Below are 19,639 nucleotides of genomic sequence, written 5' to 3'. Positions count from 1 at the left end.
CCTCTGCATTAAGCACACGACTTGAAAATCATATACAGTTGAGACTACAATGGACAAATTAGTCTGAACAATACTATGTATAAATTAGCTTGTTCATTGATTTGCATTAGAAAGTTTTCTTTTAAAATAGGTGGGGTTTATGCTTGTCTATAATATAGAGCAATAAGGTTTATCTGATCAATTAAAAAAAGTGCACAAGTACACTAACAGAGAAAACCATCAAACATTCTAATAGCAACAATTCAGAGACAGCTTAAAAAAAGAGGAGAGAAATGCTTGTTGAAATAAACCTTTTTAAATGCAAAAATTTCACCCCATACAAATATGCAGCAACAATGGTGTTATTTACCTGCAGATCTAAGAAGTCTCAGAAAGTATGTTTTAAGCTAACAGAGTTAGGGGAACTTTATCAAACCACTAACTACCATTAAGCAGCAAAGAGATTTATCCCTCAGCACTACAGTGACCTCCTGGCCAAAAGCTAATTTCTCATTCCTCCAGCCTTTTGTATTCGAAGTTATTACTCAGCCACAAAAGGAGCTGATTTTCGAAGCAAGAAACTTGTATCTGCATTTTGAGACATAAGGGGCACTTTCAGCGGCACATAACTTCAACAGGAGTTACAGACACTCAGCTTTGGGCCTTATTATTTGATGCAGCTGTGGAGGGCAACTTTCTTCCCCCTCTTTCCCCTGTGTGTCTGCAGGAGATATACAGTAAAACTGTAAAAAAATACTAATAAAGCTTTAACTCTGAAAATTTAGTTTTACTTAATGAAATGAATTGGGAAATTGATTTTATATTTTATGAAATGGGGAACCCCCCAACCCCCTAAGAAACAGACTATAAACTGATCCATAAAGTTTTACTCGGATGAATAATAGGTATGCAAAGAAGTAGCTTCCTGTGTGAGGCTTACTGGATTAGGCCCCAGTTTGTGAAAATGTTGTTTCTGGACTCAGAAAAGCTATTCTAAGTTTCAGGCTGGAATAAAGTTTTCAGAGTGGAGCTCTTAAGTCCTAAAGATTGAGATCAGAAGGGAAACAACGCAAGGGTGTGAAATATGCTGTTGCTGCTACAACGTCAACTCTGCTTGGCAATTTTTCTCAAATTACCAAAGAAAGGAAATACAAAATCTGATGTCACTTTCTTCAAACATAAATACATCTCAGCAAGACTGTGGGTCTTTTTCTCCAAAAGAATAACTGAAAAAACCCAAAAATACAAGAAGCAGACATTCCTTTGTGAGGACAAAGTTAATAAAACATTTTATTTGGGAAGTAGACATGATACAACTGGAGTTTCAGGGTGCACTTAGCTCTGTTCTAACATTTTAAATTTGACAACACTTGCCAGAAGATGTTAAAAATTGTTTTGCGGTCCAACAAGTCACTCAGCAAGAATAATTTTTAAGCAGCTTTTCTTTTTGTTTCAGTTAAAATTAAAATCCATGCCGTGTAATCCTTGGAGTCAATCTGTAATTAAGGGGATTTGAAGAGAGACCACGCACTGCATTAATGATAAAATTTAATATCTGTTTTAATACTCTAACATAAGAAAAAAAACCCTAAGCAACATACTAAAAAGTAATCATCTCCCCATTTTGTGTGAATGCAGCATACACACACCATTACTATGTCTAGCAGCAATGCTGTATTTGATGTCAGCATTTTGTTTATAGACCAAATGTTTCAGGATTTAGCATCTACAGAGCTTAAAACTGCATCTGCTTGAAACTTGGCACACAGATTTAATAGGCCAGATAAACAGATTTTATTTTATCTAGTTTGGAAAATGAGTTTTTTTGTTGCTACTGTTGTATAGTCATTCCAAACGGAAAAAGCTATCAGCAGCATTTTCAAGGTTTCAGTGACTCTCTTCCCAGACTCTCCTCCAACATCTAAGACAATTATTGCTCAACTGTAAGAAATAGGAGCAGGTAATGAACTTAAACCGTTTTATGTCATAGTCTTAAATGCTTAAATGTCTAACACAATAAGAAAAAATAATGTTCAGCTTTGATATACTATGTCACTCTTGTAGCTATGTGCAAGGAAAAGGTTTGAAATCTGTATCTCTTCAAAATGAGGCTAGTTGACGCTGAGCAGGGTATTCAAACCATTTACTCAGTTACTAACAGTGGAGAAAACAGTTCAATTTTTAAACTAGAAATCCTTTCAGAAGATGGGATGAAGAATTAAAAGTATCAGAGCAATGAGGCATTTTATGATTTATTCCCCCCCCCCCTCCCCCCCCCCCAAGAACTCAGTAAGAAGCATGGTTAAAGTAGAGACACTCTGAGATTTTGGGTGGAGAGGTTTTTGAAGGGGTAAAATGTTTTCACTGAAAAGGAAAATAGATTCTTTTAATGTGGACATCAAAGTTTTTTTCCTGTTAAAATGTCTTCCAGCCTAAGCTCTTCTGAAAGAGCCAGCAAACCATCAATGTACTTCTCACTATATTATGTAAGATATCTATAAGATATTTGTTCAAACAAATTTGATCAGAATTCTCTCTGATCTCGGAATATTGTCAAAACAGCAAAAATGTGTGTTTAACAGCCTAAGGCCTCACAGATGTGGGACCTAGTCTCATTAGAATTTAAGTGTACGTGCAACACAAAAGCTTCAAGATCAAAGTAAGAAAGGTTTCATTTCTCAAAATTTAGATCCTATAACTAGTAACATTGTCAGGACTGTGGCCAGTGTATGTGTAAAGAAGGAACTCTATGTACAAGTCACACCACCACCATCTTAACAACCCCTCCAGCATAGCAGGTATTTCTTTAGGAAAGAAACAAGCACTGAAATAATCATCTTGACTGTGATCCAGAAGGAAACAACAAATTTATGAAACTGTGTGAAATCTGAATATGCCTAGTAAAACTGTGAAAGATAACATCTGCTCTTCAGTGGAAAATCAGTTCTGGAGATGGAAAATCCACTATTAACCAACACAAATCAGAAAAGGAAGTCCCAAAAGGTTTCTTTATATATTGAATCGAACTACAAAATGACATTTGGGTATTTGAGTTTAATTTTAAATTGCAAAGTTGGCTGCTTAGCAGCTTCATATGATCACCAATACACATTAATAACACATTCAGGCAGTGTGATATACACTTATTTACTGTTATACATTAGTATTTATTACTTCAGCTTCCTATCCAAAGTTTAAAGACAACTCTTTTCTAATTTCACCTTTTTATTGCTTTTTCTTTGTAGGATATATTTACCTTAAAACTAAGGCAGGCTGAATTTTGGAAGTAACAGCACAGCTGACTGAATTCTGGAGGCAGAAGATACTGAAGTTTCAATTGCAAACATATTTCATGGCAGAAATCAGACCTTCTTTGATGAGTGTTTTCAGTGAATAATTCATTTTTAGTGCAAGTGTAATAAGCAATTTTGATTCAGCTACATGAGAAAGGTATGAACGCAGTGTTTTTAAAGATGAAGATAAACCTAATATATGTACATTTGAAATCCTAATGCATTGAGATACTTCTGCTGATGTGAAGCTTACTTTATACCTTTCAAGACTTCAAATAATAAAAAACAAGGCTAATGAATTTTATATGCCAAATTCTACATGTGCTTGTGTTAATCAGTAAAAATAATATACTTTCTGAATAGTGTGCCCACACAGGTTTTTTTTATAGTTAAGGCCTGGAAACTCAGAATTAGTGAATCTCAAATTTACTACATGACCCCTTAACATGTAACTTCTCTAAAACTTACTTGTGGGGAAAAGCCAAAGTCCAGCTTCCAGTCCACAATCTCATATGAAAAGCTAGGAAGATCTACTGGAAGACAGGTGGGGAACATTTTACTTCATAAATCCACTTTTATAGAAGAAAAATAAAAATATCAAAATAAATCCAAGTCCTTTTGTTCCTTCTGATCTTCAAGCATTCTCCTAATGACCTGTATACTGCTAGAGCAGAAATACAGACCTGCTGCACACAATGAGCACATCTCTTCCCCTTAGCAACCTGAGTAGGTGAACAGCAAAGTCCACATTTCCCTTACATCTCTCTGTGGCCACACACATGGAATTCAAATCAGGATTTTGCTCTTATATATGGGGACAAGAAAGGGAATTTCAAAGCTTCTCAGTGATCTAAAAGTGTCCTAACAACAAAAATGCACCTCTGCACCAGGTCAAATAAATAGATAGAAAATAAAAAGGACAGGCAAGATGAGTCTGAGTAAATGACGGCTAAGCACCAAGCCGCAGCTCCTGGTCATGGGCTCTTTTGACTTCATCTCATTTTATACCTCAAAGTTTCTCATCTGTGAACAGAACAGGAGAGACTTTCAGATTACAGTAAAAAGATAAGTAAGAGCAAACAGGCAGCATCTTGAGGTTTTTGAATCAAGGCTAACCTGCAACCCAATATTTCAGTGTCTTTACCATCTGTCCCCTTTCTACTTCTTCAGCTGATCACTTGTATGCAAAATGTCAGGAAAGGGTTCTCCATTTCTAAACAGAAATTTGTACAAACTTAAACATACAAGGACCAAAGATTCCTTTTTAGTAAATACCTAAAATTCTGAAATATTTATATTGATCCTTTATCCTAACCCTGGTTTCCTGTACCCAAGGTCTAAAGTAGATTCTATCAATTCTGAGAGGCGTTTCAGATAAGGAGGTCATGGATGGGTCAGAGCAAGACCTTTGCTATTTAATGACCCTGTAAGCTTGCCTTTTGCACAAGAGCTTAGGTTAGTACCTTTTATACATTTTATTGTAGGACAAGTAACTGACATGTCATCGTGCACTCACTCAAGATTTTTACAGTTGCTGCTCAAATAAAAAGGATCACTTCCTGTGCAGCATAAAATGTGAATGGTGTACAGTTCAACACTGAAAAAATGTTTGAAAATTAAGATTTACCACACTTTCTGCATGTACGAACAACAGACTTCATATGGAGAAAGAAACAAGAAATCTGAAACAAAAACAATATATAACAATGTCATTCCTCCTCTTCATTTATTAAATCTGGTATCTTGTCTCCAGCATCATTTAATACTCGGTACCTCTGAGAAAGGAAAAAATTAACTTGGCTAAATATTTTAGTACTTCCTTTGTTTTATTATCGTATGATACTGACAGATATTTTGAAAAATATGCCAGTGAAGATTAGGGACTATATTAAGAGAAACTAAGGTTAAGAGCTTCTTTAAACACTGCAGGAAACAGTTACTACTTTATGTACAAAATTGTTTCAGATTTAGAATCTCTTAAAGATTAATCTCTTAATCTTGGAGATATGTTTTACAGTGGCAAGTGAAGGAGAGAGTCTACTTTTCTTACAGTGTCTGATACGTTAGGTTTCATGATTGTTTTACAATCAGATTAACATATGCCCTTTGTTCCTCATTCATGTAATCCCAAAATGAAGGTCCATACCACTGGGAAAGTAAAGATTGTTGCTCTGTTTGTTTGTTTTTTTTTATAGCTGTTAGGAGTGCAGCAATACGACACCTCCTCAGACTTTACAAAGGTTCATAGTAGTTCTATATATGTGTTACTGGGCAGAAGGAAGGAAAAATGAACCCATGACTGGGGTGATAAACTATAGTATAGGAGGTGACAACTAAGCTTATGATTACAGTTAAATAGAGTTTTTTGTTCTTATAAGAACACACCTTTCCATATAAGTAGCTTTCCTAATGTGACTGTGGTTTCTATAGCATGTTTGGCTTACGTATCAGATTCTGTCATTCTAATTTACAAGATACTGATGAATTTCAGTGTGTTTTAGAATAGGTTGTATAGTTTTGCATAGTTCTGTTTTCTACAACTTCAGAACATTGTTTATTTCCAGATATCTATTTCTAGAATACAAATATCTGAGATCTGCCCCAGGGCCACAAACGATTCCAGTTTTGAGGTCCTTCGAGTGAGTATAGGCAAAAAACTAAAAATGCTGCAGAACATTTACAATTGAAACAAAGCATCCTTGAAAATGGAAGGCCAAGTGGCAGCATCACTTGGCAAGAAAGGAACTTCCAGGAAGTCACCCAGATGGTTATCAAATGAATCAACCATACGGTGGAATCTGTTAGAAGGAAAAGCAGGTGCATGAAAGTGCATGAGAGGGCCTTTTGAACAGGAAGTTCATAGTCACAGAAGGCTACTACTATGAAAGAGATGATTCTTTACATACCAAAAGTGAGGATGAGGAAGCGGCCTAGATGACTGGGAGAATGAAAATCCAGATTAAGAATAACTTGAAACTAGAAAACCTGCTTCATTCATCAAAAATAAAACTTCTGCTAGTCAGAAGCAGTAACACTGACTGACCTCATGGGAAGACAGTTTTCACCTATAAAATGCAAACCAAAACTAAAAGACTCAGCCAAAAAGTTTGAATGACCACATCAACCCCAAAGACAAGGGGACATTTACAGTATACACAAACACTTCGTTGATGTTTAAGATTGTCAAGAGTAATCTGGTGCCAAGAGAAATTTGAAGGCTGTAAACAAAAAGCAACAGACCTCCAAGGAGTTACTAGCAGAGCAGATGAAAGCTGACACCAAACACAAAGCGTGAATAAGTAATAAATTCCTTAAAGCTTAGAACTGAATCAAAGTTCTATAAATATGTCTGCTTTTTTAAGAGATGTTCAGCATCTGTTAATAGGAGAGAAGGAAGACTTAACACTCCTCACGAAAGGTGAACAACCTCTTTAAGCCAAGATTCTGTCTGTTCAGTCTACCAAGACACATTCAGTGCCATTCTTGTGCAGCTGTTTAAAGGCAACATGAAGCATGCTAAAATTCCTGAAGAGATACAGTTCTCTAGACACCCGTAATTGATTAGACAGATGCAACTCTTCTCAGGATCATTTTCAGGACAAATGTTGTTCTACCAATAAATGTTCATTCTCATCTACGTATAACTTTACTATAAAACACTGTAACCTCAAGTCTTTCAGAATTAAGTAACACACACCACTACTTGGTCTCCTTTCTTTTGAACAGAGTCCCAGAAATCCTGAGTAGCTACTATGCCTAGAACACTGTCCATACAGGGCTACTATGACAGACAGCGCTGTCAGTGAAAGGGCAGCCTTACTGATACAGGAAGGTGGCATAGCTAATGCAACCAAGGAAGCAAAGACAAGAACTTGGGTACATCTGTTTGTTTCCTTTAATTTGAAAACAATCAAAGGCTTGAATGAGTTCTGAAAAATTCTGGCTTGCAGTAATGCCTTAGTGAATCAAGAGTAGTACAAACTGCCCTTAATGACACCACAAGCTGACCACTGAAAATCACACAAGTACTACTGTTACCAAACATCATTTTTCTTCAGCTCCTTACTTGTAAATCAGATTTATCAGTCTCTGGATGCCTGTGTTTCTCAAGGGACTTTGGCCAACTTCACTTTCAGTGAAGGGCAAAAGTATCATCTCGTAAACTATTGCCTATGTTTTCTTCCAGGTGAAAACATTTTATTATTTGCTTATGGCACATTTAAGCAATTATTTTAACTTTCAACTCCCTGTACAAATTATGATATATTTGGTCAATGAATACTAAATATCTATCAGTGCTAAAACATTAACTACCAGATAGGAGGAGACCATCATGAAGAACGTAGCCATCACTTGTGAACAAATACTTTGTCAAAACCTGCATAACTAAATAAAGCCTACCGGTCTGGATGGCTACAAAAACCCCCAAAAAAACGCAAACCCAAAACCAGTTAACAAAACTGGTCACTGAAAGTAATACTAATACATCAACTTGCTGAACTCAGCTTTTTGACTCATGGTCAAATACCTGTGCTAAATTAGACACGTCTTGCCTACAGAGGATACGCTTAAGCAAACTGTTACACTCCTAAATGTAAGACAGCAGATGAAAGAGAAATCCCTGGCTGAGGATCCCTAGGACCTGAACCAGAGGACCAGGTTATGACATCTGGCTCAAAGGAATAACTGGGTCCAAAGAAACTTCAAATGACTGCTTTAAAGACCACTTGACCAGTGCTAACATTTTTTCCACTGGGACTGAGGGTGAATGTTGGTCATCGTCCCTCTCCATACATACAGATAATTGGGCAGCCTGTCAGAAGTCTGTAGCAAAGGCTTTTGGAGACACTAGAACTTAGAAATGTATGCAGAAAATTAAGACTGAAGTGAAACATTGACAGAATTATTTCTGGATTTGCACATGGCTTCATTTTACTATTCATTTATGGTACAACGCACAGGCTTACACTGACATCCTCTGAGGTGTATGATACTATTTAATAATGCCATAAAGTGACTAATCATGTTTCTAGCATGGATAAGAGCTGAACAGACTTGGGTCTAACCTTAGTGATACCTTTTAAGACCTTGTGATTAAGTGTTTTTGGGTGCAGCACAAGCAAAGGCTCTATTCAATGCAATTAAGACTGCAACTGTATCTGCTCTGTCTGATCGTATCTAGGAAGTAGCAACTGAAGAAAAATGTTTGTGCATTCTTATCCACATCCAGATTTTCAGCAGCATGTTCCAAGCTTTAATAGGTCTTTCATTTCCATCTTCACTATGTACTTAAAAGTAATTCAAGCATTCAAATTGCAGCAAACTTCCACTTTAAAAATTAGCAGTGATCTCATGAGTTTTATAACAAGTTTTACTGTCAGGGTAGCAAATTTGTGTCTAACATTGCCCAGGCATTTAAATGACGGCACATACTGCTTTAGGGTCACTACTGGAGAGTGAAATGAAAGCATTGTGGCATGATTGTCCAACATATGAATATTGCTGAGTTGCTCCACTGAAAAAAAACCCAACCAACAACTCCAAAGTAAGCACAACATTTTAAAGCATTTTTTATCAAGTAACAAATGGTTGCTACTTTAAGACTCTGGGAAACTGGGAACCAAAACAGAGCTTAATACAATTTAGGACAGGCATCAGGGAATACTTAAGTCTTTTAGAGTAGCTTTTTCACAGGTATGATCACTGGAACAGCTAACAAACTGCTACGCATGGTAGACTCCTTGCCCTTGACACAACTGTTATGTGTCAGCAGGAAGCAGATGACATCACCTACAATTGCTTTACAACACTACTGTTGATGAATTTCTTACAGCTCCTTCAGATCACTTTCTTGCCTCTGATTCTAAATTTATGATTTTCTTCATAAAACCACAGAAGTAGGTAGGATTAATTCTACAGAAAATCACAACTAAAAAGATTGATTAGTCAGAAAACCATAACAAAACAAGCCAACCACAACCAAAGATTAACATCTTAACAGCTCTGATTAATAACCTTTACAAATAAAGATTAATAACCTTTACAAATTCTAATGACATCATACTTGGATGGTGTAAATTCATTTAGTCAATAAAGGGCACCGAATTTTTGTCTCACCATGAAAAAGCCCTCTTCTCTATTTGGAGTGTTTGGCTGGGAAGTAAAATTAGTATGTCTCTCTGGTCTTTACAGTAGATTAATAGCTGCATTATGAAGAATGTGCCACCTAATTAAAAATATCAGGCCTATGAAGAAAAAGCCACCTCTCCTTGTTTCATTCAAATCCAGTTAAGAATTTTCCATGAATTTTAACATTATTTGTTTCACAAGACACTTTCTATACTTCTCCAACTGAGTAAAGAGGACACATCTGGCAAAAATCTTTATTTTTTCTTTAGGAAAATGTATTAAAATCTGCATTTCAAAACTAAACACTATGAAGCTAACAACAGTAAAATGAACCATGACAATATTTTCATACTTAATGTAAAAAGAGCAATTCTTCAACTTTTTCTATGTTTAATTGAATCAGCTATTTCAATGTATTGTGGGAATACATTTATCAGAATCAGCAGAGACCAAATGTTAATTATGAAGGCCAAGCACAAATGAATAATCTTACATATAGACTCTGACACATTAGAACTGCAGAGCACTTTGCAGATCTTACTTTATGAAAATGTACTAAGAGCACAGATGTACAGGCCCTTAGGAAGCAATTATCCCTAAAAGACTTAGCTATAATTCAATCTGAAATATTATAAGAGATTTTTTTAAAATGGTTTCACAAAGAAGAGGATTATTTTATTTTAACTATGGAAATAGAGGCCCACATGCTTCTCTGAATGACCTGTGTGCAGTTGTGGGCACTGCCTGGAGGGAAGATTTGAAATTGGCCTTTCTGTTCAATTAATACAATCCCCTATGACCAATAAGAATAGTATAAAAATTTAGTGTACCAGTTTGGCATTGTAGGACTGAGAGGCTCACATCACTATGAAGAATGTCTTATGCAATAAATACCTTAAATATGGAAAAAAATTAAAAATGGAAATTTTAAATCACTTACTACTACGTATGACAGAATAGTTAAGAAGAGGTATTTTACAACAGACATGCAGATGTTACATTGCACAACAAGATGAAATGGCACAGTATAGGTCTATACAGCATGTCTTACGTGTCATTTATTTGTCACATAATCCTCAGGTGTGACATGGCATCTAAAAGTGTAAAATCAAAAGTATGCAAGAGTGCTTACATCATCTTTATGATTTCTATATCCTGGACCTGACCAATTTGCTGCCACTACACCTCTCCCACAGTTACAATCTGTCCCTCTGCTGCTTTGTCTCACTCTATGGGCAGCCCTGTGAGCTAATATAACTAAAATAAGGCTGTAATCTTGCAGTTTTTCTGCACCATCAGTGGAAGGAAATAGGTTTCTGGTGGACTGGTTTTACGCTTTTGTCCTTCTGAGCAATTCCCTACTGTAAGATGATTTTAGAAATACCCGACAAGTTTTGTTGTTAAGTATTTCAAGACCCTATAGAGGTATTGACCTCATTTTTTATCACAGACTTTTATGCCATCCTTAATCTAGCTGATCCTGATGACTGCTCTTTTATCCAGTTAAGACTGCAAGCATCCTTGTGCTACATCTGATGTTTACATTTCTGTTACTCTAAAGCAGACCAAATTCCTCATTTGCCACCTATCACCAGAATATGTATTTTGCCAAACTAAATCAGACAATATTAAATAAGTTTAAGAAAGTAAGGAAAATTAAAAATTTTAAACCCCCAACTTTCTTAATTGAAACTGTTCTGGACAGATACAGAAGGGATACCTGTAATCCTTCTGCAGGACAGTGTTTACATCTGAATTATAGTACACAACACAGTTCTCAGTTTGCACATGGAGGAGGGTAAAGTAAATGTAGTTCTCTGGCTCAGGATGAAAATAAGAACAGTTGTGTTGGTATTTAACCCTGCATTAGAGAGGCAAATGGCCTGTCCTATTTCTCTAAAAGCAGTTGGAAGACCAGAGGATGATGCACAGTGAAGAGGAGACAGAAAGGGATTCAGGGATTCATGGGTCTGTACATGCACTCTGCATGTACTGCTTAGGGTAGCTATTAAGTGCATACAAGAGGCAGGAGGTGGAAGCTCCTGGTTTCACAAGGGAGGTGTGTGCCAAGACCCTACATGGTGTTACCTGTCAGGGGGCTCCAGATGGATATTTCTCTGGCAGGGAGCTCTTCCACTGCTGGCAGCAGGTGCCACCCAGACAGCTGCAGCCAGGCCCAGAGCACCAGTCAAACCCCTTTCTAAGGGAGCTGCTGACACGACTTTCATCCCTACCAGCCACTCCATGTTTTCTAGGCTGTAGCTACACTAAAAAGGAGCGATTAGCCTTTCATTTACATGAGTGCTTAGGTCAGGATGAGTGGTCATGCCCTGTATATCAAAGCTAACCACTGCTGCCAATATTTCACAGGGGAATTTTAAATTTTTCAAGGTCAAGAATTCAACCTGACCCATCAGCCTTTTAAAAGGACTACAATGGACCTGTCCTCACTGTAGGCAATGGTAACTTGAATTGAGACAAACTCTACAGAGGAATAGTATAAAAGAAAGTTCAACTTTATCAAAAATTGAAAAGAATTCCTTTTTTCCTCCCCTGACTCTCATCTACAAAAGACTACTACCAATTAACCTCTAACTTTGAAAAGTCAAAAAATGCCTGTAACAGCCAGAAATTAAATTCTTTAAAGATTAGGTGCTGGGAAAGCAATATCAGGCTTAGAAGGAAATCCTAGTAACACTCTGAACTATTAAGTCACTACTTGCTCTGAAAATATAATTATTCTGTAAGCATTATGTCAGGCAATATTAAACGTAAAAAGTGTAATTTCAATAAGACATTTCTGTTTTCTAACAGAAGGACTCTGTGCATAATATTTTCAGTGACACAGAAAAAAAGTCAGCATACAATTAATGAAAAACAGTACTATGTTCAATAAGCACCATGCTCAGCAAGCACTAAATTTTAGTGACACCAGATTCAAAACAATGTTGTTATTGTGGTCAGAAAAAGCCCTGAATCTTTACAATCTCTAGTTCTAGTAATCTGAGGATGGAATGTTTACATCTCTATTTGTAGTAATCTGAGGATGGAATGCTTTCAGATTGCACACCTGATTTTGTAGAATTCACTGTAGATTCTGATGGCAGTTATAAACCCATGGAATATACAGCATTTGTGTGGCACACAGCCTCTCTCCATTTACTCATTATACTTTTTTCTTTTTTTTTTTTTCAAACTGAGAAATTTCAAACTACATGAGGATTTACCTTTATTCCTAACTCTGCACTGGTAAAGCTGTTAGGTGAGTAACAGTGTTTCCAGAATGTAAAAGAAAGAAAAAGGAAGCAGAGGAAAATCTGCTTATAAATGAGATAGGTCTGGATCTTACTGCCTAAGTCAAACACAGTTTTAAAACAACAACACAGTATCAACAGAGTAACTTCTGTATTTGTAGTTTCTCCACTACCCATGGAAGAGATTTTAAAGAATACAGTGGTTGAATATGTGTGCATGATGCTTGTACATCTTACCTGGCAGAGTCTTTTATTCTGGCTAGCGGTAAAGATTGCTGGTTACGTAGCTATCCATTCCACTGATATTACAATTTCCCCTCCTCAAAGCAGCAATAACTTGTCACTTTCTACTGTCCTTTCTCTGACCCTCTCCCGCCTCTCTGCTCATTTTTATTCTTATTGACAAGACTTATTATTCCTCCTCCCAATTCCAACCGGCTACCCTTTTGCAAATAGTAGTATCAACTATGCGGTCACTAGTAGTATCGGTCAACAATGTTATTAATATAGCACACATTGCTGGGAGCAGATCAAACAGCCATGCTTTAAAATATTAGTTTTAAAGGTACCGTGAGGCAGATAGTTGCAATTTTCTTCACATTATAAAATGCAATATTGCAAGGACAGACCAGCAAGAATTTAGCATTAATTACTGGCCCAATAACTTGGGAGGATATGTTATTTTTTCCTTATTGTTTTCATACACAAAATAAAATAAAACCATAGCAGAAGGGTGCTGTATCTGTGTTTAAAGAAGGGGTTGTTGGCAAACACCATAGCTCACTTCTGCCGAAATGTACACAACTGATATATGCAGCCCAGAAAGCTGGCACCAGGGGCTTACAACCTTAATTTGCCTGCAAGAAGAAATGGAGATTTACCTTCAGAGCACGTTCTTGATTGTTTTCAGCAGTCAGATGTCTCGTGTTGTTTGCTGAAGTCTGGTTCTGCTCTTTCAGATGATGAAGCTCCTGCTCCAGCCGTTTGCACTGCAACGAGGAAAGAATCCCATTAAGTAGAGGAGTGTGGGCATATTTTTTTCAACAACCCAAATGAATTAACGTAAATAACCCCATCACCATTTCTGCAGTAGTGAAAGCATCAGACAAAAGCGAGTCAGAATTCCAGACCAGTACTACAGAGAAGTTTTTCAAATGTGTATCATTATTCAGTTTCTTCCTGGTCTAACTGTATGCCACCCCCCCCCCCCCCCCCAAGTTTAGTATCAAATAAAGACATTTTGCAGAATATTTAAAATGTCTTAAAAATGTGAGGTTGAATTTCTGCTTCTAGTCATGCCAATGTAAGGCTAGATTTTGGCTTTTATGTATTAAGTAGCTGGATATAAAGGAAGCAATACATGTGTTTAGAAAAGCAAAGAACCTCTTCCAAAATCCAAGACCCAGCCTTTTATTAGAAAATATACATGTAATTTTTATACTTGCATTTTTCACGATAACAGATTACTCTAATTTCCAAGCACACACCACATCTTGAAAGAAAAGAAGTTTTAAGATTGTTTTGTTTAAATATTTAATTTAGTGACAAAGAATAAAAAATTTAACATTTGCTGCTGTATGCATACACACGCATACTTACCGCTGTCCGCTGAACATCTATTTTAAAGATTAAAGATCTGCAAATTGTGAGCTAAAGTATATTTCACCATTTTTTATGGCAAGCGTAAGCGGTCTTGCCCAGTTATCTTGGTTTGAAAGAGTAATTAGTTGTCAGCAGACAGATCATTATCTTATTAAAACCCCACTATTCACAAAAAAAAAAAAAAAAAGAGAAAAAAACTGGGAAAAAACCCCCACAAACCAAAAAAAGTACCAGGAACGTGCAAAGGAACAACTGTTAGAACTAGGGATAACCAGAATATTAGCAGGAACACTCTTTACAATGGTATTATACAAGCAAGTAGTTCAGATATCACCACCAAAAATCCAAAGCTGATAGACTGTTAGAATAAAAGAAAATAAATTCATAAAAAGGATTTTAATAAATACTTTCTGAAAACACTAGCAAAAAGGAATGAGAACCATTGTACAATGCCCGTGTAAGCATTGCTGTCTCAAAAGCATTGCTGTGAAATCATAACTCTCTTGTGCTATTTTGGTGAGTGGACAACACAGAACTGAGCTTCCCATACATGTGTATACAACCTATTACTGAGCAATTCAGTAGGTGGGATAACAAAGCATGGCTCATGTCAAGCAAAGCCAAAAACCAAACACCCCACAACCCCCCCCAAATGGAAAACTGTAAAATAGAGAGCTGTGGGACTGCAAAAATTATAACTGAGGTCTAAGTAAAATATGGAGTACTACAGGATCTCAAGACAGAAACTTTAAAGACATACCAACACATATACTTCTTAGACACAAAGTAAGTCCTTAGCCATGTACTGCATATCAGGTTTACAGCATTGTATATAAACCAGAATGATTCAATCCTATATTTGAATAAGTTTTAAATAAGTGTAGGTGTTCAACAGCACTATTAAAAAAACTCAATTCACATAACTGTTGTTGTATTTCATTACTTCTGTTAGAAGTCTGGGCTCATTTCTAATAGGATTACTTATATTAAAGGCAGCAAATCTCTCTGGCCTAGCACATTCTCTCAGCCTGTTATAAAGTTTCTTGATGCAGAGTTTCAATTTTATTGAAAGAAAAAACCACACTTTCCATTAAAATAGCAAAACACAGAAAAAATATTAAGATACATTTGATTGCAAATATTTTTTCAGACTTGAGACATGTAATGTCTATGTTTAACTCACACACACCAAAAAATCACAAATCACAGAATGACAGCTGTAATTCTTTTTCCATTTCCAGTATGCAAATTATGTCTGCAGACATGAAGGTTCTAATAAAACTGTTGAAGAACTAAACCCAGACTATGATTTTTTTTTCCTAACAGCTTTTGTTTTTTTTCTGCAGCATATATGATCTAAACACCATTAAAAAAGAAATTGTTACTTCAGGTATTATTTTGATACTTTACAGATTACATCATGTAAGATCAGCAGGCCTCCCACTTTTCTGCTTTACCAACACTCTTCAAAACAGTGCTTTGGAACTCCCAACTTGATAACAACACAGGTTTCTTACAGTAAATATTACTAAGTAGGCAAAAACCTCAATCTACCTTTAAAATATTAATTTATATTCATGCTATTCTCTTGGCTCCAAGAAGGAAGTGAAAATATGCTAAGAACAAAACCTAGCTACAGGACTAGCAGTGGGACTCAGTATCATGCAGCATATATAGAGCATGTATGATAAAGATGCAGCACAAGTAACATAAAAGGGATAGACCTTCCTATCAAGTCAACCTTGACATGATTACTTTTATACCATTTTGTAAGTAATCTTTAATTTCATTCCCACAAGAATGTTGATATCTGAAAAAAAACAAAACCAAACCCGACCCAACCAAAACCAACCCAACCCAAACCAACAACTAGGCTTAATCAGCCAGCATACAACTTGAATCCATTTTGAAGGTATCACTGACAAAAATGGCGATCTAATTTGACCTCTAAACATAAGTGTCTTAACATGTTGGAAATAATGTATTAACAGACGATGTTCTGAATTATCAATCAGAATGTATTATTCCTAGCTGTCTAGGAAATTTTAGACTCTACAACGCTTTGATACCTGAACTACTTTTAAAACATTAAAATAGCATTCTAAAAGCATGCACTCTTTCACAAGAAAAAGAGCATAGGAAATGTCTGTGTAATGCTGTAAAGAAAAGTTTTAAAAATAGAATTTAAAACAATGCATCCCTTCTATGCATTTGAGCCAACATTTTTTGAATTCTGTGTCATTGGTTGTTAGAAAGGTCCAGTGAAAATAGATGTTCTTTAAAAGAACATGTGTTTTTATTGGTTCACTCCAGGACTCTAAAATGCCAATAGCTACAAGTAAGAAACTGGATTTCCTCCTAAAAACATATATAAAAGTGCTTTTTGGAGCACAGTGAAGAGAAGACGTCGTCCAATTCAGTACTGGCAGAAAGGAAATGTTGGCTGTATCCTTTTAAGAAAGCTAAAAGCTAAAGGAAGTGTTTAATTTTAAATATTCTAAATGAGAATGTCTAAATCCTGTTATTCCAAACTTGTGAAAACTCATACTTGGGAAACCTTCAGAGTCTTCTTAAATTCAGACACAAAATATTTTGTGCAACATAGGTTGTCTACACATCTGATCTGAGGTGTAACTGTCCACTTAAATGGAAGTTCCTATGAATTTAAAATGTTCTGAAAGAGGTCAGTTAGTTAGTTAGTTAACAGAGGCTGTTAATTGAGACAACTGCTTCTTTACCTCAGTTGTATACATCAAGGAGTATAAGAGCAACATAGATGGATGTCAGAGAATATGCCTTGATCAAAATACTACTTTGCTGAGTAAAAGATATTAAAGCCTCAGAAATAGTAACATCTCATTTTATGATGACACAATCCACCAAGAATTAGCTTCATCACATGGTTTACTTTGTGCATTCAGAGTTCTGCTGCCAGAAGAGGCAATACAGAAGATATAAAAAAACCCCAAACCCAATCAGAAAAAAGGTTTCCTCTCTTTTTTTCAAACCCTCAAATCACAAGGTGAACCTCTTTAAACCTATGCCAACTGTTCCTTGAGCAACCGTCAGTGCCCAGCTGTACAGTTTTCACCTCAACGTTATCCATTCTCAGCAATGGGCATTCAAATCTTCTCTTTAACCATAACCACATGGCTAAGCTTTTCTAAATGCACTCAGTCTTTCAAAACAAATACCCTTGTATGCAGCACAGCACACATCACTAGCAGCTAAGACACAAAATGAAAAGCAAAGCAGGGCACATACCAAAAGGCTAAGAGAATGAAACAGGAAAGAAAAGATGGACAGCAAGTACACCTGTTCTTCTCTCCCATCTTCTAATTTAGATCATTATGCTACTAACAAGCAACAGCTAATATGATTCAGCAGAATGAGGATGTTTGTGAGAGGCACTGGTTCAACCTGCAGTGGCTGCTGACCCCTTTCAGTAACTATCCAGGTGAGATTGTTGAGGGAAATCTCAAAAAATTGCAAAAACCTGCTAAAAGGAGACACTGACAGAGAGGTCAAGAAGTGGATCAGGAGAACAACATCAGCAAAGTCCTTGAGGTTCACCCAGAAAGAGACTGTTGAAAGATGGTCCTAGTTCCAGGTACTCAAAAAGAGTAAAGATGATTTACAATGAATTGAGTATTTCAGAAGATAGAAAAATCAATGCAGATAACCACTTAATAGTGTTTGGCCTTTACTAGAAAATGAGGTTGCATTAACATATCAAACATAACTTTAGCACTTGTATAAACAAATCATCTTTAACATGCTGCCAGCTTTTCAGCATTATCTTCATCTTGTATCTATAGCATGCAAACATGGCATTACAGTGCCTGCCATGCCTGCACAGATTGATAGCTATTTTTTGACTGTTACTTAACATGATTCTTCAGTGAGGTGTTCTGAAGGTAAAAGGTACAGACATTACACAAGAATACAAGCCACTGGAGAAATAACATTAGTAGAGACAAAGACGGAATACAGCAAAGCATTAACATTGAGCAGAGCAACACCCACTGGGTCCCTGTGCAGATTGTTTATATGAAGACAACACCCATTCCCAGAGCCCTCATGCAGAAGCATATATAACTCTGTGCTACTTACGTGAATCAGAATGTTCACCTGTTTTCAAAGAGACATAAATATTTTGCTACACTGGAGTCCCTTGCTCTCATCTCACTGAAAAGATAGTAATGTCAAGCGCATTTTGCATTTCAGTGCATATTTGACTCAAAGAAAGGGTACTGTGACACTCCTTGCCTAAGGAAGCAACAGCTAAAGCTGAATACAACAAAAAAATGTAAACCTTACTACAAATACAGTCTTGGTGGCTATTTAATACTGATACACCTATATTTGCTTTTAAATTTGCTATACAGAGTACTATGTTTTTATAACCTTTATTAAGAGGAATACAAACTAACCCCTCCTGAACTTGTAGCAATATGCTGGGGGCAGGGGGGAGAGAAGGCGTGGGAGGGGTCTATGCATCATGCAATTTATATGCTAGGGAAAAAAAAGGAATTGACTTGTCTCTGTTAATAGAGGTATGAGGGTCAAAGTCTAATGAAATAAATGTATTAGGACTAAGATGAGGAAAAATTCAGAACAAAATTCTTTCTTGAATTCTAAATTACATTTGATTGTCTCATCCAAATAGTACACACTTTATGAAAATGTCCATCTGAAGTCATTGTCAAAATCGTCAATGCTTATAATCTTAAGAACCAGCACTGGCATAAACTCACAAGATGATATTGCTGAAAAAAGGGACAGTATGTAGATGGAAGTACCGCAACATGCTTGCCCTGCTCTCATACACTTCCTGGAGCCTAGGCTATTGGGTGAGCGGGGTCAGGGTGGTGAGGTAGGTGGATCTTTGGTCTAATGTGATCTCACCCAATCAGTCTTACAGTCTTTGTAGTTTAATAACAGATCTTGTTCATAGCCAGAGCCTCCCACAGATAGCTTCATTCTGTCATTAAATTTAAGGTAACATATTTTTCCTCAAGTCAGACAAAAGCATAAAGTGAGTGCTTAGTCACTTACCATGGGTCAAACAGTGACTAATTACTTGATTCTTTATCAGAAACTTTGCTTCAAACAGTGAGTACTCTACATTCTGGGGACTTCTATGCATGAAGAACTTGCTGGTCTTGTGCTGAATTGGTACACTTGTAATCACTTAGCTCTAATCCACTGACCAAGTCTGAGACTAAGGGCTGAGAGAGACTGAGATCTAGCCACACATAGGCTCCACTAGGAGTTTAGAAATCAAGGGGGTTTATTCTGAACCTTGTGACTCAACAGGAGGGTCCCCCTTTTCCTATGTGTCTTCAATCTTTGTATCAATCCTCTTTACCTTGATTTTAC

At 36.5% G+C, this 19,639-nt stretch overlaps 1 protein-coding gene and 1 long non-coding RNA gene across 5 annotated transcripts in view; both read right to left on the bottom strand.

Moving 5' to 3' along the window:
* LOC133274399 (uncharacterized) overlaps positions 1 to 19,639 on the bottom strand; it is a 733,952-nt gene that overhangs the window by 445,947 nt on the left and 268,366 nt on the right. The gene's annotated exons all lie outside the window — the stretch shown is intronic.
* Positions 1 to 19,639, bottom strand: part of MIPOL1 (mirror-image polydactyly 1) — a 194,945-nt gene that overhangs the window by 82,190 nt on the left and 93,116 nt on the right. For all 4 annotated transcript variants that reach the window (XM_061463544.1, XM_061463546.1, XM_061463543.1 and 1 more), the window contains one exon: positions 13,537 to 13,644. In XM_061463544.1, the coding sequence (XP_061319528.1) occupies positions 13,537 to 13,644 (108 nt within the window). The remainder of the gene's footprint in view (positions 1 to 13,536; positions 13,645 to 19,639) is intronic.

The sequence above is a fragment of the Pezoporus flaviventris genome, unplaced genomic scaffold (assembly GCF_033815535.1).
Source record: "Pezoporus flaviventris isolate CSIRO_AGI_PZ_B2104156 unplaced genomic scaffold, CSIRO_AGI_Pfla_v1 ptg000036l, whole genome shotgun sequence".
In the NCBI taxonomy this organism is placed as follows: Eukaryota; Metazoa; Chordata; class Aves; order Psittaciformes; family Psittacidae; genus Pezoporus; species Pezoporus flaviventris.
The sequence above is the reverse complement of the archived record's forward strand: the minus strand, read 5'-3'. Positions and strand labels throughout refer to the sequence as shown.